The 18,280-nt window shown below is 39.9% G+C and overlaps 1 protein-coding gene across 3 annotated transcripts in view; it reads right to left on the reverse strand.

The window, feature by feature from the left end:
* Positions 1-15,006, reverse strand: part of SPECC1 (sperm antigen with calponin homology and coiled-coil domains 1) — an 89,192-nt gene extending 74,186 nt beyond the window's left edge. For all 3 annotated transcript variants that reach the window (XR_012778054.1, XR_012778053.1, XM_075518433.1), the window contains exons 1-3: positions 14,849-15,006; positions 3,909-4,085; positions 760-895 (exon numbers count right to left, since the gene is read on the reverse strand). Coding sequence is in view for 1 of the 3 variants with exons in the window: in XM_075518433.1 (XP_075374548.1) it covers positions 760-895; positions 3,909-4,055 (283 nt within the window). In the remaining 2 variants the exon portion in view is untranslated. The remainder of the gene's footprint in view (positions 1-759; positions 896-3,908; positions 4,086-14,848) is intronic.
* Between the last annotated feature and the right edge of the window lie 3,274 nt (positions 15,007-18,280).

Below are 18,280 nucleotides of genomic sequence, written 5' to 3' on the forward strand. Positions count from 1 at the left end.
TCATGGTCAAATTTAATAAGATCTCACATTCCCTTGGAAATGCCACCAGGGAGCAGACAAAAGCATGCGTTTGCTGAGCTTCTGGGGGAAAGCAGAGCGTTTGCACAGAAGCCCTTGGTATGCAGATGGTGTCGCTGCCTTTAGAAACAGGCTTAGATTTGAAACCAAGGGGAACAAGCTGATGGGGCTAACGCTGAGGGAGAAAGCATGCCACAACTTAGCTTAGGAGCACAAGCAATACGTGAAGATGCTAGGGCTGGCTCTTCGTTCTCACGTCTCTGCTGTGTCCCAGGAACAGCAGCGTAACCGCTCCGCTCATTCAGTAGAGGGAGAAGAGAGAGAATGCTATTGATATATGGTGAAAATTTAAAAGAGAAGGCTTTCAATTTGATTTATTGCTCTGCGAGACAGTGGACTGTGCACCTCTGATGCCAGCCCTGCGACACAGGCCGCCGGCGCCACCGCGTGGCCGCCCAGCCCGGCCGGGGGGGGGCTCACCCACCCACGGCCCCTGGAAACCCCCAGCTTCTCCCTTTTCTTAACTTCAGCTTACTGACACGTGGGGCATAGGGTGCAGCGACAAGCCAGCCTTCAAAGCACAGTATGTCTTGTCCTGTATGCTGAATATTACTGCAGGTAAGTTATAGCTGTGCTACAAGGGAGCAATAAGGAAAACTCAGCTAGGATCTTGGTAAACCAAGCAACACTCACAGCACATTTCATATAAAGTAGACCGTCTTCCAGAATCTTTGTATCTACCTGTGCTGGGCTTCAGTCGACTCTCAGCAAGCTCTGAAATCGCTCCTGTTGTAATGGTCTTCTTCAGTCTAGAGACTCCAGAAGCTGCTGCCACCCCTGGTTTTGTCAGCATGTCATCGCTGCTTGCCCTCTTCAGCTGCAATACAGAGATTTTGTGAGCAACCAGAAGATTAAGACCTTGAATATTCCCATCAAGTAATTAAAAATGCAAGGTTCCTGGGAGAAAAGGAACATTTCCATAAAGTAACCCAATGGGAATATTGCTTTGATAACCGTACTAAATAATTTATTATTAATTTTTGTATTTGTATCGCATTCTAGGTATTTGTGAATTGGGTTAAGACACACTACTGTTTCAATAGTGAAGAATGAAAATGGGAAAGACTGTCCAAAGAAGCAAATAAGTGAAAGGCAGGGAGAAAATAGTTTACAGGAGTAGACTACCGGCAACTCCAGCTTCTCAGATCTTGCTCTGAACAACAGTCATCATATTTCCTCACTTAGGAAATACACTTAGTCAGGTATTTGGGCTTGTGCAGTAAGTGCTAGTTGCAGAGTCTGACACACCGAGTAGGTCAAAGCAGCAAATAACCGGCCCTTAATCTGTCTGTCAAAAAAAAAAATCATAAAAGGATCTGCTGGTTCTTGTCTGTCCACTCAGGATCATACAGTTTTGCCCCAATGGTGACCTTAGATCCTCCAAAACCACTTCTGAGCTATTCCAATAGCAAGCAACTGCCAGTTCCTTCCCATGTTTGTCAAACGGGAGTCACCAGACTTTGTGGCATCATAAACTAGGTTATCTGACATGAACAAAGAACATGCTGGAGACCAAGCCAAAATCTGACAATCATTTAGCTGAGAAGCTCAGGCTACCGCAATAAAACACAAGAGCAGCCAGTGCAAGATCTAACACAATTACCAATTGGAAATGCCTTATCTTAAACATGATATGATTTCAGCTATTCGCCCTCCTTGCTTATTGAAAAGCAGTGAGCAAAGATGGCCGATGATCTCATGGTGGGGCCTAATACTATTTGTCTTATAGGGACTGTAGGACTCAGTAGAAGAGAAACTGAAAAGTCTGTTCACAAGAAAGCATTTTGTTCATGCCACGACCAAGGAAATAATTTGCAGCAAAGAAATGCACTCGTTTTCAGAACAGACAAGCTGCAGAATTATAGAGATTAGCACTGATCTGTTTCATAACCTTGGAAGAAGGTAAACTATTTGCCTTACAGGGTATTTTACAGTATGTGTTTTTTTAAAAATATTAGCAGGTATCACAATAATTTACTTAGCTTTATTGTACATGAGAAAGCAAGGGACCATCATTGCCGTGTGATCTTTTTTGGGAGGGGGATTTCTGGTAAAGCAAGTCTACTCTAAATGCATACTCAAGAAATCCATGCAATTCAAGCACAATGAACTTAAGATTCAAGGAGAAACACTGAAATTATGTTGCTTCAACACACAGAAGTAGCAATTTCTCAGAACTGGTCAGCTGCTTTCCCATTTGTGTGCCTCTGTAACAGCCTGTGTACCTCTAATAACAGCCTCCGATTAATTTCAGGAAAAATACTTTAAGCATTTAAAAAGACCAAAGCTCTGGAGAGTCTCCCTGGAGCTGTATTTTTTCTATCCTTTTCAGTTTGTGGACACCTAAACTGTTTTCACAAATCAAAATCCACCTCCTTTGAAGTTGTCCAGTGACACCCAGGGGGTCCATGAACCAGAGGCTGAAAACCACTGCTGGGGTTAAATGAAAAGGGAGCACACAACAAGCACTCTCCCCATTTAGCGGTTCCTGAATGTAAAATCTTTAAGCAAAATGAAGTCTCTCAGCTCCAATTCTTTCTCCCTTTCATCTTTTCCTCTGACTCAGAGTCTGTGGTTTCCTGGACCCTGTGAGCACGTAAGTTTCAATAGCTGAAGTGTTGATCTGCTCCAGGATACCAAACAGCTAACGTTTTGCCTTCTGGCAGAGGTTTTGTCAGCTCACTCTTAGGAGCAGAATGGAACAATCTGACTTTCTGACCTTTAGAGACTTCTGCAGTCTCTCTAAAGTAATTTCTTCAATGTGCCCTCTTCTACAGCAGCATCTATGGTGCCTTTTTCTACCCCGTTTCTTCAAGGAAACCCCTTTGATGATCTTGCATTTGCAGATGATCAACAATTTGAAGATATTAGCTGTAATTAGGAAGAAAACCCTCTACATTTAACACCATACACCAATTAATCATATCAGATTTCCTGATTAGTCTCTTCAGTAGCATTCCTTCAGAGATGCTTGCCTCAGCCATACATCAAATGCTCCAATGATGAGCATAACCTGCCTGGAGCACCAGACTGAAATATCCTATTGATAAGATGCTCAGAGCACCTAGAAGTTTACAAAGCAAGTTAAGTAAATTAATCCTTCACTTGAGAAGCTGTGACAATTAAAGAAGATCTCCTCTTGATTAAAATGCTGTACTATGTTGTGTATTGTTTACTAAACTTTACAATTGGAAACAGTTACAACCAGGAAGCCCGTGGTCTACTTTCATCACTGGTATCTTTGTCTGTATAGGACGACGAGGTTATTTTTGTTTGCTGGCTGCAAGGGTACAGATGCAGCAGCATTTCAGGTATTACTCCATTTTCTTAAAAACACTACTTTGACAGAAGTTTCTGCTATTTTTGAAATATAGCTGTATAGAAAGATAGGATTCATAAAATGCTTTTGTTCCATTGCAAGTAATATCTTTTGTTAATATATTTTGCCTTGAAGGGAGAGGCACAGATTTTTAGGAATTCTGGAAATCCGTTAATAAATCTCTTTAAATTTCTTTACATGTGTAACAATCAGTTGAACTAAGAATTTGCCATTTATTTTACTCCTTCTTCAGAGTTAAGGCAATTCCCTCACACACAATGTAAGAGAACCCACTCATACCTTCTACAGATACAGTGTCTCTCCCATCACATGCAAAATATTTTCAGAAACTTGCATTAGTCTAATATACAACACAATTACAATCTCCCTATGCTTAATACAGTGGTCAAGCCCACTCCAAGTCTCAGGGTGTAGTAATGTTCCAGGACTAAACTAAAGCTTTAACCTGGAACAAGGTTATAATGCTTGCACAGTCCCTACTGGTTAGTACCTTGCTGAGCCGAGATTCAAAGGCAAGTGAAGTCGAGGACTTTGATGTCTTCATTCCTGTTGAGGTGGTCGAAAGCGATTTTCCTCTGTCAACCCCATGACTCCCTTGCTTTGCCATTGCACTCCAAGGCCTGGCAGTACTCTTCATTTTCTTCCCAAATAACTCAGTCTACAGACCCTAAAAAAAAAGTATACACACACTAAAATATAAACTGTCTTTATATCATCTGAAAGAGAGTGGCAGAGATCTGGCATCAGTTTAAAGGGCTGAAAAGGCCATGGTAAGCTTTATTCCCTCTCTTATACACATCAAAACTCAACCTAGAGAATCCTTCAGAGCAGGCTGCAGCCACTTATATTTTTCATACTGACTGGTAACATGAAACACCACAGAAGGAACACTGACTTTTGGTGGGACTGTGTGAGAGACCTCTATCAGCCACAGCAGAACACCTGCAAATGCTGAAGTACAATGAAAGAATAACTGAGAAAACTGAAGTCCACAGCAATTGAAGACAACCTTGGGATAAAAAGAAAACTACTCTTACTGTTAGATCCAGCATCTTTAACTGAAGTAATACTCACTTTTAAAAAGTCACATGAGAAGCAAGTTTCCTCAGTTGTACGGAAAATGTGATATCTTTAACTTATCAGTCTTCTAGAGAAGCAGCAGTTGATGTTGCCACGGTGATAAAAAGATGTTTCACAATACCAAGATTTACAAAACATGGTAAAAAATATCAAGTTCCTTGATACAGCTTCCAAACAAAAATCCAGATCCACTATTCCTCAGAGATAAGCTTATGCAAGAGAGAAATCCTGCCAGGAATCAGCAAATAGATGTGAATTCCTTTTTTTGAATATAGTTGAATAAATTTAATCTGCCAACAAGAACAACTAGTCTGTTTCTCTCAGTAGGTAGACAGCTGCCAATTAAATAGCTAGGTCATCTCTTGTAGATCTAAGGACATAAATTTTCACCAGCCATTGCCTAATCCAAACCAGGAGCAGAATAACATAACTAGCTGGAATTTTTTTTTTTTTTTTTTAAAAGTTCCACCAGTCTGAGTTGGGAGTGGGAGGGATGGGAGATTGCCTGATGTGTTCTCCCCTCCCCCACTTCAGTATGAGCAACATTTTCTTCTGCAGCTTCATTTTCTAAAACAGACACAGGATGTAGCTGCGTATCAGTCTTGTGTAGGCAGAGACTAACTTGCTTCTTGACTGTGAAACAGGTAACCAAAAGATCTATAGAGATCAGCCTAGTGTCTCAGCTAGGGGAATGCTCTCGCAGTAAGCACACACTGTTTATCACACTGGAGTCCAGCTGGGCCACAGTGAACTTGAACAGCAACCCTTTGACAGAGATGCCGAAACAATTTATTCCTGGCTGAGTCAGTAGAAGGGCTCAGGTCACTTTTTATATCTCATAATTTGCTTTATACTTTATTTCACATTCACAAATAAGAACACTCACTGAACTCATGGGAAACAAATCTGTTTGGGGCCAAGTCGTTGACACTGACAGCACCTTCCAGGTGCCACAACTGTCTATTTAAGGAGTGTTTTGCTGCACAGAGGCAGAAGGGAATGTCAAGTGCTCTGCTGCTGTCTTACGGAGAACAAAGCTAGCAAGTGACATTTCCTCTATTTATCCTTGGTGCCTCTTGCAGGGAGGGCTGTCTACTTTCTCCACAGCTCTAACCTGTCAGCTCCTAAATAAAGAAATTAAAAAGTTAGTAATTATTATTACTAAGTATAGTCATTACTCCAGTAAAATTCTTAACACATACAGTGTGGAGCCATCAACTGATCTCATTAGAGGAGACAGAGTAGTCTTTATTGATGATTATGTCAATCACTTGGCTCCTTTTTTAAAGCACTGACAGATACGTAAGCTATATTACAATAGGTAATAACGTTTAGCATTCTCACAGTTCATGATCCACCTTAGCAAGCTTTGGTGCTTTACATTATTTAATAAACTATTTTTTAATGGACATACCATTCACTGTATTTATATGGGTGAGCAAGCAACTACACATGCAAACTATCTTCCTGATTATATTTCCAAATTATCCAGATTTTGGTTTTTGTAGATCCAGTGGTTGCACATGCATTTTGCTTTATTATACCCTCTGGATTTCTTCAAAACTGTATCTCATACTTTCCTGCCGTAAGCTGTACAGATGCTTTCTTGATATCCTAAAGAATTAATTTTGAGTCATCCATGGCACTTTAAAGTTGCAGTGGAGTGATATGCTCATTAGACCATGATGTTAGAAGTAAAAGGAAGAGGTACTTAAAAAATAACAAACAAAAAAACAACAAACCCACAACTCAAGAAATCCAGCCAGTAGCCTGAGGCAAACTGGCTTTTTCATGTAATGATAGCTGAATTATGTGCCATGTGGATTTAATAATATTTTACTATGCCAAGCAGATGAAACTAAAATTAAGAAGAGTCTATTTGGATTTATTAGTGTTTATTAGTTTTCCATGTCTTTATATGGGAATCAGCATTTGTAAAAGAGGTAAGGTTTCTCATGTATTTGGCTAGCCTGAAAAAGAGGTAAGGTTTCTCATGTATTTGGCTAGCCTGAATCTCCACTGTGGATAAAGATTTCAGTCTCTGAAGTGGGATCCCAATATTTTCCACAAGCCTTATATGTATTTCAAAGAATAAAGCCAGGTTGCACACATCTTAAGCTGCTTTTATTCCTAGGTAGGTGACACACATTTGAGTTATTATTAGAAGGAGAATTACTTCAGGAGAATAACTAAACAAAACTACTTCCAAAAGAAAAGAAAAAAAAGTCCTGCTGTTCTTTGATGAGAGCAGGAAATCCGTTCTCAGAGTCAACATCACCTTTTCCTCTCCTCCAAATTAAATTTACTGCATTACAGGAAAATAAACAAAAAAAAAACCTTCACAGAAGTTGTGGGCAGTTGGGACAACAGGCAACCCAGAAGTTCAATATAATGGAATGGCTCATGGACTGAGCTAGGTACGTAGCAGTGAACTGTCAACCAAAATATTAACTTAGATATATAAAATGGCTGCAGACAGTTAGCATTGAGCAAACCTAACATTAGGAAAGAAGAGAGGTTTCTCTAATCCTTGTGTAAAAACAGCACATATAGGGACAATTTGTAATAGATTGTATTAAAAATACACTTTTATCTAGTTGTCTCAAAACACACCATTTTTTAATAGGCAAATGATTAAAAACCAACATAATTTTTTAAATCTGGTAAGATAAAAAAAGCATTTGTGGAGAAACAAATAAGAGAGCTAAATATGCTGGAAAAAAAGAGAGTGTAAGGACAGAGTGCTACTAATACAAGACACTAATATATCCTGATATATAAGGTAATGACTGCAGGTTTTGAAGAAGCTCAGATTAAAAGACACCTGAAATGTACCCTTCTGTCCCAAATCTTAAACAAGGCAGTGGTTTGTCAGAGCAGCACAGAACTAAATGGCAGCCTCTGCTTCCTTGATGCGATTTTCAGGGTAAGGCTGGCAACAGTAGATTGCAGAGACCATCCTTTCTGAGCCAGCAGAAATGACTTTGAAAGTAACCAGTCATGGTCATAAACTATCCTTGAATGAGAGCTTGGGAATGGGATCACCGCTAACTTCTTATCGCAACTGAATGGATCTTGGAAGACTGTCCCTTTCACAAGTCAGGACAGAGGTAGTATATATGTACTCATATTGTAACTATTGTAACAGGATACCATTCAACACCCATTTACACACAACCTTCCAAGCCTCGTGTATCTGTATTTCTGCATCTGTGAAACTGCCACCAGGTAATGGCTCCCAGTGGCTTTAGAATATATTGATAGAAGTCTACTATACTTCAACTAAATATCATCATTTCTTTCTGAAAGGACCCCAGAGAGATTATGACTTGATCTCTAGACTACCTATTGAGAAATCTGAATGAGAAGCAGCTTTCCACAAGAGGTGCAACCAAGCTGCTTTTGCAAATACAGTGACAAAATCACTAGTTTTACACCCATTATGTCTCAATACATTTCAGATGAGACATGCTTCTATGCACGCTCCTGGAAGATGACTCGCTTTAAGCAATGCTTGGAGTTCTATGATTTTATTTTAAATTTCTTTCTTCACATTTCACAGGGAACTTTCCTTATGAAGCAAACAGAATGCCACCATCCCGAGATTCAAAGTCTGTCTTTGGCATCAACCAGAGCAGGTCATTAGCGGGCCACAATTAAATCCCTGCAGCGTGCTTCTGCTTGGATCTGTACTCTGAAAACACGTAGAAACTGAAGATAAGCAGCAGCTCCATGTTGAAATAAATGGGGGTTCATGCTAACAATACATTGCTTCAGAGCAGCAAAATCCGTTCTATTGCCAGTCACTTCCAAACTGCACAGGTTTTGGGGTGGGGGTTTTTTGTTGTTTTTAAAATCTTTTATACTCAAAAGTGCTGGTGTCTGAATACCCCTCTCCTCTGAAACAGGTGCTGCAAATGAGATAATCGGAGGGTTTACAAAAATGTAAAGCTGGTCCTGACAGAGCTTTTTCTCTCAGTAAGCCTCAGAATTCCCTGCAGGCATCAGAGTCAGTCTTTAAAAATTCAGGCCATGCTATATAGTTCATCCTTTCTTGCTGGTATTTTTAAAGGGTATTTGGAAAATTTTGATGTGGACTATTTTGGCAGCTGGCAGAAGTTTTACAGTGGAAAGACAGTCCATTTTACTTGAAATTTTAATGTTTTATTGAAGATTGAGAACCTAGACATTTCTTTATTAGTCAGTCCACACGCATTTATTAAAAGTCCTTAGAACCAGCCTAGAATTATTCCTATTTTATGGCTAGAAAAACTGGATTAAGAATTTATCCCAGCTCTCACAGGCAGTCAGCATCAGCAGAAACAATGCTAGGTCTCTTGGATCTTAAGGCTTGGCTATCCATCAAAGGAGTAATTCACCAGTCCTGTAGAACAAACTTCTAGGAAACACATTCTGCTGACTATTAAAGGCTGTTTTACTCTAACTAAAGAGAATAGATAGATTTGAGTGATGACAAGCAATATTGTTTCATAATCAAGAAACCTAGCAGTTGCACTAAGTAAATAAAAATCATTAGCACATCTGCAGAAGTGAAGTTACATAGGAAAATCCCTGTTGGGGGGCTAGAGATACAAGTTATCTGTACCCCATGTACTTTACACAAGGTAGGCTTTACTGCTCATGTCTGTGTAACACTACTCACTCAACAGGGCAGTCATATTAAAGCAGAGTCATTCAAGTTGCTTTGGGAAAATGAATGAAAAAGAATTATGAAAACTCATTACTAGATCTGGAGAGTAATGTACCAGATGGCAGGTTCATTGAGACCTGTGAATGCCCAGCATTTCTGAAAAATGAGGTCAGAAGTACCAACTTTGCAGACAGGACTCTCAAAGGACAGAAGTCTGTGACTTCAGTGGGTTAAAACCCACAGTCCCCAGTGCCATTTTCCTGTAATTCAGTTACTTTCATTACATCAAAAGATCAGGCTATTCCAGAACCTTTATTACACATTCTTGTGAAATCAAAGCACAATTTTCTTCTGGTTTGGTTTTTTTTTTAGCATGTAAAATCTGCATCATGCTTATACTATTTTCTTTCCAACCTAATCAATCTCTGCTATTTTCAGACAAACTATCAACTGGAACATAGAAATATATAACAAGTTCAGTAAACTGTAAAGCATTTTCTAGCAGCATGTAGGAAGCTATATGGCAGGATAGCCAGCTGGGCTAAAACAGAATTCTCTTCTGCCTTTCACATCAATTCACTTTAAACAACAATTTTTAGGCTTGACAGATGCTTCCATGACTCATCTTGATTTCTTAGCTGATATTAGAAATCATGCCAGGGTCACAAACCAGGGAAGCTGATAATCCAATACAGTAACTGGTAACTTGGACATAGATGGCACAGATAAAAACCTATTTGGAAATAAAACCGGGCTAACAATTAAAGACAGTTTACTCTTTTGGTCATCTTTAGCAGCTTTCCTTAGGTGTCTGCTCCTTTCAGCTCAGTGTATAGTCTTTCTGTATCTAACACATCCCTACTCTCTTTTCTCTAGTTTCTGTTACATTGTTTTTAGTTTCTTCGAGGCTATCTCAGCGCAACCTTCCTCCATTCCTCCTCCAAGTGGAAGCACTTTCTGGGTTGTTGCTGGTACAAAGCTTAGCTTTCATTAGAATTGGATTAAAAAGCCCACCAAAAAGGAAAAAAAAAAAAAAAAAAAAAATCACAAGCCAGACCACCTTCTTCCACCCAAACACAACTCAAAGGAACAGAAAAGATATACCCATTTTCCCAAAACCTCGTCTCTAAGGCTCTTCTTGCTTTTGCTGGCCAAAGAGAGTCAATTATAAACCTGACCCCAAACACTGAGCAGCGGTTTCCTCTGGTCTACCTCAAGCAGACTTGCTTTCCAATCTCAATTGCAGCTGAATTTTCATGTTTTGCTGGTAGAGTACCAGCAAACAAGACATCACTTGGAAATTTTCATGTCCAGACTGCATGCTGCAGCAGGGCAAATTCTGCTGGTTTTATGCATGCCTCAAGCAAAGGGGGTTTTAGTTTTGGTTTTTTGGTGTTTGTTTTTTTTTTAAACACTCAAGGGTGGAGAAAAATGTACTATAACAGAGCTAGGCAGTTATAGAATCCAGGTGCTTTTGCAAGGAGTTAAAAATGTTGATAAATTTTAGATGTAAAACAAATACACAGAAAATAAGACACATACATGCCCAAGGTCACCCAACTAATCATTGGGAAAATACAAACCGAAATACCAGTCCCAGGATTTAACCATCGGTGGCTCTGATATATGGCTGTGATTCTTAAGAATCACATCTTCAAAATCTTCATTGTGCTATTGTTGCCTGAAGGTTTTATCCTCATATGAAAATTATTCTTTTGGGTTTCAGTTTGCTTTGCTTTTTTTTTTGTTTGTTTTAATTTCTCTTCTGTAGGACTCTTAAAAAACCTCAGAAGAGCACTTTCAATGTGGCATCAGATGAGAATTTTCTTTACAGGGCACACTGCTCCTTTTCTCTAAAGTATAAACAACTACCACAGAGTCAGTTCCTTTCCCTTCCCTTCATGGTATCAGATGGAACCACACAGACAATGGAAGCTCCCTCAGATCTCCCAAAGACAAAAGTTCCTTTACCTGTGGTTACAGTGGTAAGACAATGTCACATTTTTATGTTTAAGGTGTTTCTTGTTTATTTCCTTAGTGTTTTCCACAATTCTCTAAAATTGATATTTATTAACTAGTATATAAATATACCTAAAGGTTACAAGGATGTGTAAATTACATCAGAAATGGCCTAGGTGAGGACAGTTCCAGCCAGGCACGAATGACAGGTTTCTGGCCATCAACTCAGCTTCCGAAACCATCCCAACAAGACTGCCAGACTACAGGTCAGCAACTGCAAAACTCCATGTCCCAACATTGCTCAAATAAAATCCTCTTCCTACAGCAACCATTGGGTCATTGATGACTTTTCCAGGCATGGACAGATGACAGCAGTGCAAAACCTTCTGCCCACCCTCCTCCACAGAAGTTCTCCCTGGAGTTTTGGATTTGTCAATCTTTTATTCTCAGTTAGATCTCATTTAAAAAAATGCGTAAGTTACAACAAAAACCTCATGTGTGCCTATGAATAAAGAATTTATTTAGCTGCATTTCTCTTGTCCTTGTTCCATATTACTGGCCATTTATAAGACAGGAAAAAACAGATAGCTTTGCTACTTCTCTAGATAAAATACCCAGAACTGTCATCCAACACAGTGACGGATGCTTAAAAATCAAGCCAAAGCTGTACTTTGAAATGTCTGGGAACATGCTCCTCCTGTAATTTAAATTACGCTGTTTGTACATGGATACTCAATCTCCTCCCCCTCCTTCCTCACACTGATTATCTAACCAGTCACCATTACACATCTCAGAAGAGAAACTATGCTACCTCCCTATGACCCTAGTCTTATATACAACATGGGGGTAAGGAAACAAAAATCCCAACCTATCTGTAATTTTTCTGCTCATTAGCCCTCCAGAAGGACAGTGGCAACTACCAGCTGGATGGTGCGATACCTGAAGAAGCTATGAAGCACTACTGTATGCTGGCTATCAGTAAACAGTCCACCTTGCTTCTCTGGTTTAAGTAGATGCGTTGCCTTGGTAAGGTTGAAAGGACAACAGACTGATAACGATCGTTCACTAAGTCCAGGGCAGAGATGTAGACTTAAATGTGGCAATTCTGAATCATGTTCATCACATTACTGATGGATGCATACAAGGAAAAAGACATAATCAGAAGGGTAGGGTGGCAACATGCATTTGTAGGAAGACAGGCAGGGGCAGCATATTCTCATGCTGGGAGAGTGTACATGAAAGCACGCAGTGGAGGAACGCATACACAGAGGTTATGCAATAAATACAAAATTTTATCAAGTCATGTCAAAACTACATCTAGGAAGTGATTCCACACTACAGAATTTGGAGAATGCATTTTTATAAGTTGCAGTTCCCTCATTACTTCAATGTATGGCAAGCAGGGAAAGTACATCAGTTTACATAGTGCTAACATCCACCCTTTGGAGATGTTAAGTCAAAGGAAAGAATCAGGAAGGGTAAAAATGATGCATTGATTCCAAACTTCCTTTTTGAAGTTACAACCATGGTATAATCGCAAAGAATTAGGTCACTCTGGGCTTTCCCCAATATGACTCTGCCCTGAATAGATGGGTTTAATTTATGTTCAGCATATTGCAGGTTGAGAACAAAATGTTTTAGAACCATTTCAAGGTAGCTACTGCTCATTAATCCAGGTTCTTTGAACTACTGTCCCAGTGAATACAGCACAAAGCAAGTGACACATACAGTTAACACTTCATGTTTTGCCAACCCGCAAGAAGGAAGAAAAGAAGGTTTCATTTTAGATAGAGCAAGAGCTATATAATTGCTAAAGAAATTAAGAATAATTACAAATGGTTTGCCTGATAATTACCTGTCATTACTTTTTTCTGTAGCACAGAAGGTAGATACATCTACAAGATAGAGAAGGAACCATCATGTTTTTTGGAATGACAGAGACACACAGCATGCGGCTACATGGTAATCCTGACTGGTACATGCACACAGGCTGGCAGGTTCCCTGTCCTCTTGAAGCATGGAGGGATGATACCACAGTCAATGCACTGGCTTGGGATTCCACCCGATTCTATCCTCAGGTCCAGCACAGATTTATTGTACAACATCAGCCATGTAATCTTTCTATGCCTTAGTTTTTCCATTTATAGAAATGGCATCATAATTGTTCACTAAATTGCATATTTATGAAGATACACTCATTCATGTGCCTTGGAAAGGAACCCCAGAGAAAAAAAAAGTAAAAATGAGATCAATCAACATCTGTCACAGAGCACACAAGTGAGCAGCCCCACAGATTGCCACATGCTGGGATGTTTCCCTGACTCCCATTTTCCATCCATCACAATGCAGAGAAATAATCGAGATCTGGAAGCTATCCCTTAAGGAGACATTTATCCTCCATTAAAGTGCAGAATAGACCACTTATCAAAGTTAATAAACTGGGAACTTCTGAACATTTATGAGTGACAGTGAACTTATAACAGAAAGGGTTCTTTGCAAAGACAAGGACAGAACTCCAAAAATGCAGGAGAAACTAGAGGACTTATGCATTTCAAAAAATACTGAACAGGAACAGAACAGATTTAGGCAACAGTATCAACAGTTACAACTGTGACTTAGGGGACCACTGATGGACTGAAAGACCCACTTTGGTGGGCTACATACTGAAATTAAATTGTTTTAGAACTGAACTAGAAAGGGAAGGGGTAGTACATACATCTGTGCATGTTAGGATGAGGTATTCTGGTGTTAGCAATCTGTGAAATTGTGCAGACAAAGAACACTATTTCAGCAAATCAAATACCCTCTCTCCCGCTGAGGCTCCAGGGGCAGAGAGCAGTTTATAATTTAGAAAGGGTAGAAGAGGAACATGCAAAACAGTCCCTTTTGGAGGTGAGACAGAAAGGACTAGTAGGGGACATCTAGAAGAACTTTGTGTACAACAGAAAGGGGCAGAGAATCCCTGTTTTCAAACCAGTTCTACCAGTAATCCTTTACTGCTACACATACAGCGCTTAATTAACATCTCTACAACTTTGCCACATTACATGCTATATAAATGCTATTATTATTACTATTGTTATTATGATCAAGCTTCAGTCCATAGTACAATTTTAAGGACAACTGTTAAACTGTGACAATTAAAGGGTCCTGCTGAGAATCTGAACAGCTCTTTGCTGTAGTGTTGTAAGAGGGTATCCATCTGGCCTGCTCCCCAGTGCTTTCGCTGATCCCCTGCAGAGATGCTAGCTGCCAAACCTATTTGCTTACCAGCTTGTTCCTTTCTGCCCTTTCTTGACTGGACTATGTGAACATGCAGTAGCAGAGGAAAGTCTGCTCGTGCTCCCGCTTTGTTTAACTGTTGGAGCACAACCTTAAATTGCCAGAGGAGAAAGCAGAAACAGGCACAGAAACAGCTTCAACCCTTCTGTCACTAAAATCTATGTAGCTGAGCAGAATAAAAATACAGTAGCCAGCTCTCAGACTCACATGGTGGGATTTTTTGTTGTTGTTGTAATGGCTTTTAGACCACCCCCAGCCCATTTTCAGCTAATGCAGAATTGTTTGCACTGTACATTTTTTGTTTCATGCAATTTACTTTTAGAGTGAGATACTATGAAAAAAAGTATTGTTGAGCAAAGCAGGTCCATTCACTCTAAGAATACAGTACTGATCCTAGAACCCTTCTAGATATAATACAGTTCCCACCTTAAAAAAAAAATATATATTAAAATACTTACAGTAAAAGCTTGTCCTCTTTTCTGCATTAAAAAGAAAACTGTCTCCCACTAGCTTCTGACAGCATATGCAAGCCAGACTGAAAATTCAGGGCTTGAGTGCTTCCCTGAGAGGAAAACCACATTGCAGCGAGACACAGAGAGCTGCTTGAGAAATGATTCACATACGGAAGCAAGCTGGCTTCACCAGCGCTTTGGCATTCAGCACGCACACGCACACACATATGCACACTTGCTTACTCAGGGGAATGAGAAATATTATATTTTCATCAAAGCAAGGAGGATTTATGCAAGAGAGCCATTTGTATCCCACCTCCAAAACACTGAGATGCTTCGATCTGTAAAGCAGACCAAGAGTTTCCTTCAGTATCCCATCATCACCAACAGCAGAACTGGACACTGGGCAGAAATCATAAAACTCAGACTAGTCTGCATGACCCAATCAAGTAAAAACATGCAGTACATACCATGTAGGAAGGGCAAGGAGGTGGCCATAGAAAGAAGGCATTTTTCAGAGGAAACCACAGAAGCAGCTTTCAGAAGCTTTTATATTCCACGCTAATAACCTCTCCCCCAGACCGCCAGCAATCGCAGCCAGGACACCTTACATTTCCCTTGCCTCCATCATTGCTTCAAAAAAGTGGAAAGTGTGTGCATGCAGGGAAGGAAGATACATTAAGACAGAGGCTTTTACACAAGAAGTAACCAGACTCATTCCTGAGTGACTTCTCCTGAGCTGTCCAAGAAGTCGTGTCAATCTGTTCTTTATTTAGAAGACAGCAAATAAGGGATAAGAGTGAGCAATGCTCATTTCTCTTTCTTAAGCTTTCTGAAGAGAATTTAGCCTCTAAAAACTGGAAGGAAAGGGCCAGAGGTCTTAAGGGAGTTAAAGCAGACAAATATAGTATCAAGTTGGAGGAAACAGAGGGGATGCAAAGAGAAATCAAATACAAATCTAAATTTCAAAACACAGAAACCTAAGGTGCCTAGAACTGGGCTTTTTGTTCGACTCTGTCCAGAGAGGGGGCTGTTCACTCTCTGTTTCTGACCTAAGACATTCAGACTGCAGCTACAGATCAGGAATTCTCTCCTGAACTGCAGAGAAGGATCCTTTCCCAGCAGTGTGAACCTAGTATATAAGCAATCCTACTATATAAGCAATGTTGATGCTATAGTAGTAGTCTCATAACAGAGAGATAGGGAAAATTTACAATATGAGCCGAAAAAGAGTTGCTGCATCTGAATAGTTAAACCTTTCTGCACCCCCTGGAACTCCTTACTCTAGGTGCCAAATGGGCTTAAAGGAAGCTAATGTTATGCCAAGAGTAAATTTATGTTTCGGTGTTGGCACCACTACTGTTATCACAGAGTGACCAAACCTTACGACACAGACCAAGTCCAAGCTGAATCCCTTCTGAAGGTTATCGATTTGAGATCCAACTTTCTTATGATGTTTTTAAGAGTGAGGAACTCTTGCCTTCAGATCTTAAAACACCAGAACAAGAAAAAGACCACATCATGACTTATTTAGCATGTGATAATGGTCTATGTTTGGCAGGTTCTCAAGCATACATCATTAGTTATAAGTCCCTAAACATTCAACCAATCATGCCAAGTTCACTGACACCCGCAGTACCAGCCCTTCTATCCAGCCTACTTTGCCAGTTTCTTCAGTAGCCGAGGACAGGCTGTGTGACCACAGGTAGACAAACTTATCCATTCCATATTTTTATACATCTAACATTTAGAGTTTTTGAGATTATTCACAGATCAGATAAGGCGGCAGTACTTTGTCATTCATATTAACAAAGTTCTTGTAGATATTGTGATCTACATGTACTGTGTTTCTTCTCCCTGAGGAAGGGACACTACATTCAGTGATGCATGCGTAGGCAATGAGGTCACTTAGGTACCCAGCAGAGGGACTGCAAATCTCTCCCTCTGCTTTGATTATGGACCACCTTCAAAACTGAACAGATACAGCTGGAAAATACTGACTCGGAAGCAAATGACTGCAGGTCCCTGGACCCTGAACTCACAAATGGGAGGGACACGAGTTGCATACACCTTGCTGAAAAGCTTCTTTGTCTGAAGAAAACAAACACACTTTTTGGACTGCAGCACACTGTCTCTTTGCCATTGCTGGTGAGCTCGTATGGGCTCAGTGGGAGAGCAGTGTTGTTAGCTCAATAGGTTTTCCTATCCTTCAGCCAAGAGAAATAAAGAACTGAAATGAAGGGAGTGGGGAGAGGAGATGAGCTACTATATTTCATCCGCAAAGATATTTTTAGCTTTGATAAATATAACTTGAGCAAAACCTAAAAATGAAAATGCTTGGACGTGAGGAGACAGTCACAGCATTTACTTGCTTCAGCTTTGGTAGACAGGCTGGAATAGTGGCATACAGTTTCCCCAAACCCAACAAGACCAGACAGTACATTCGTCTATTTAGAGGTTTTCTGGTAGCACTTATTGCTATAATTATCTGATCTCTTTACTTAGACCAAAGAATTAATCAGCACAAAACCTTCTGAATTGAAAAATTGCCTTTCTGTTTAATGAACAAAGAGCCCAGAAACAGACAGCTAAAATGAGTTGGCCAGGCTCATAAAGAAAGCCTGTGGTGCGTCCAGGGCCTTAACCATAATTACTTTCACACAGCCAGGATGAAAAAAAAAAAACAATTCAAGTAATGATATAAACTTTTTTAAAGAATCTGCCAGGTTCTCACCCAGCTGGTAAATTTGGTTGACAGACAAAATAACAGTGAGCATATTGCTTGCATGCTGCTCAATCCACTAGCTCCCACGACTCTGCAACAAGGTATGAGAGAAGAAAACCAAACCCCACTAATCAATACACTTTTAAAATACTGCATTTGAGGAATTCAGATACTTTATGTTGCAACTTGCACTGCCTGTGCAATTTTACAAGAACGAATATAGATGAGACACAACTTAATGGAACGGGCAAAGGGCAGAATTTGTAGTGGCATAGCTCATTTGAGAAGCAAATGCACAGAAAGAGAGTGGAAAAATAAAGGCTCACACAAGGAACAAGATTTAAAGTATCTTTGCATTTACAGATATTTATGCTATATGTAACTGCTTTTGTGCATGCAACAACCTTAATTACAAAGGAGAGAGATTCCATAAACAAGGCTATTACGTCAATAACAATGTCTTTTTAAAGCAAGTCTCTAATTCAGTTATAAGGCTTGGAACATTACTGTCGGGAGTTATAAAACCAAAAGCAATTACAAAGGAAAGTCTGCATCAGACAGAGGGTATTAGTGGAGTCAGGCCATGGCTTTGGGACAGCATTTACTCCGCGCTTTCTTCCTTTTTGTACATAACTGATACAAACTTCTTTATTTTCTCAGTTCCACTACAGATGTCAGGAAGTTCAAGCAGTTAGTGGACATTTGCAGAATGA

Source organism: Mycteria americana, chromosome 15, assembly GCF_035582795.1.
Source record: "Mycteria americana isolate JAX WOST 10 ecotype Jacksonville Zoo and Gardens chromosome 15, USCA_MyAme_1.0, whole genome shotgun sequence".
Taxonomy (NCBI): domain Eukaryota; kingdom Metazoa; phylum Chordata; class Aves; order Ciconiiformes; family Ciconiidae; genus Mycteria; species Mycteria americana.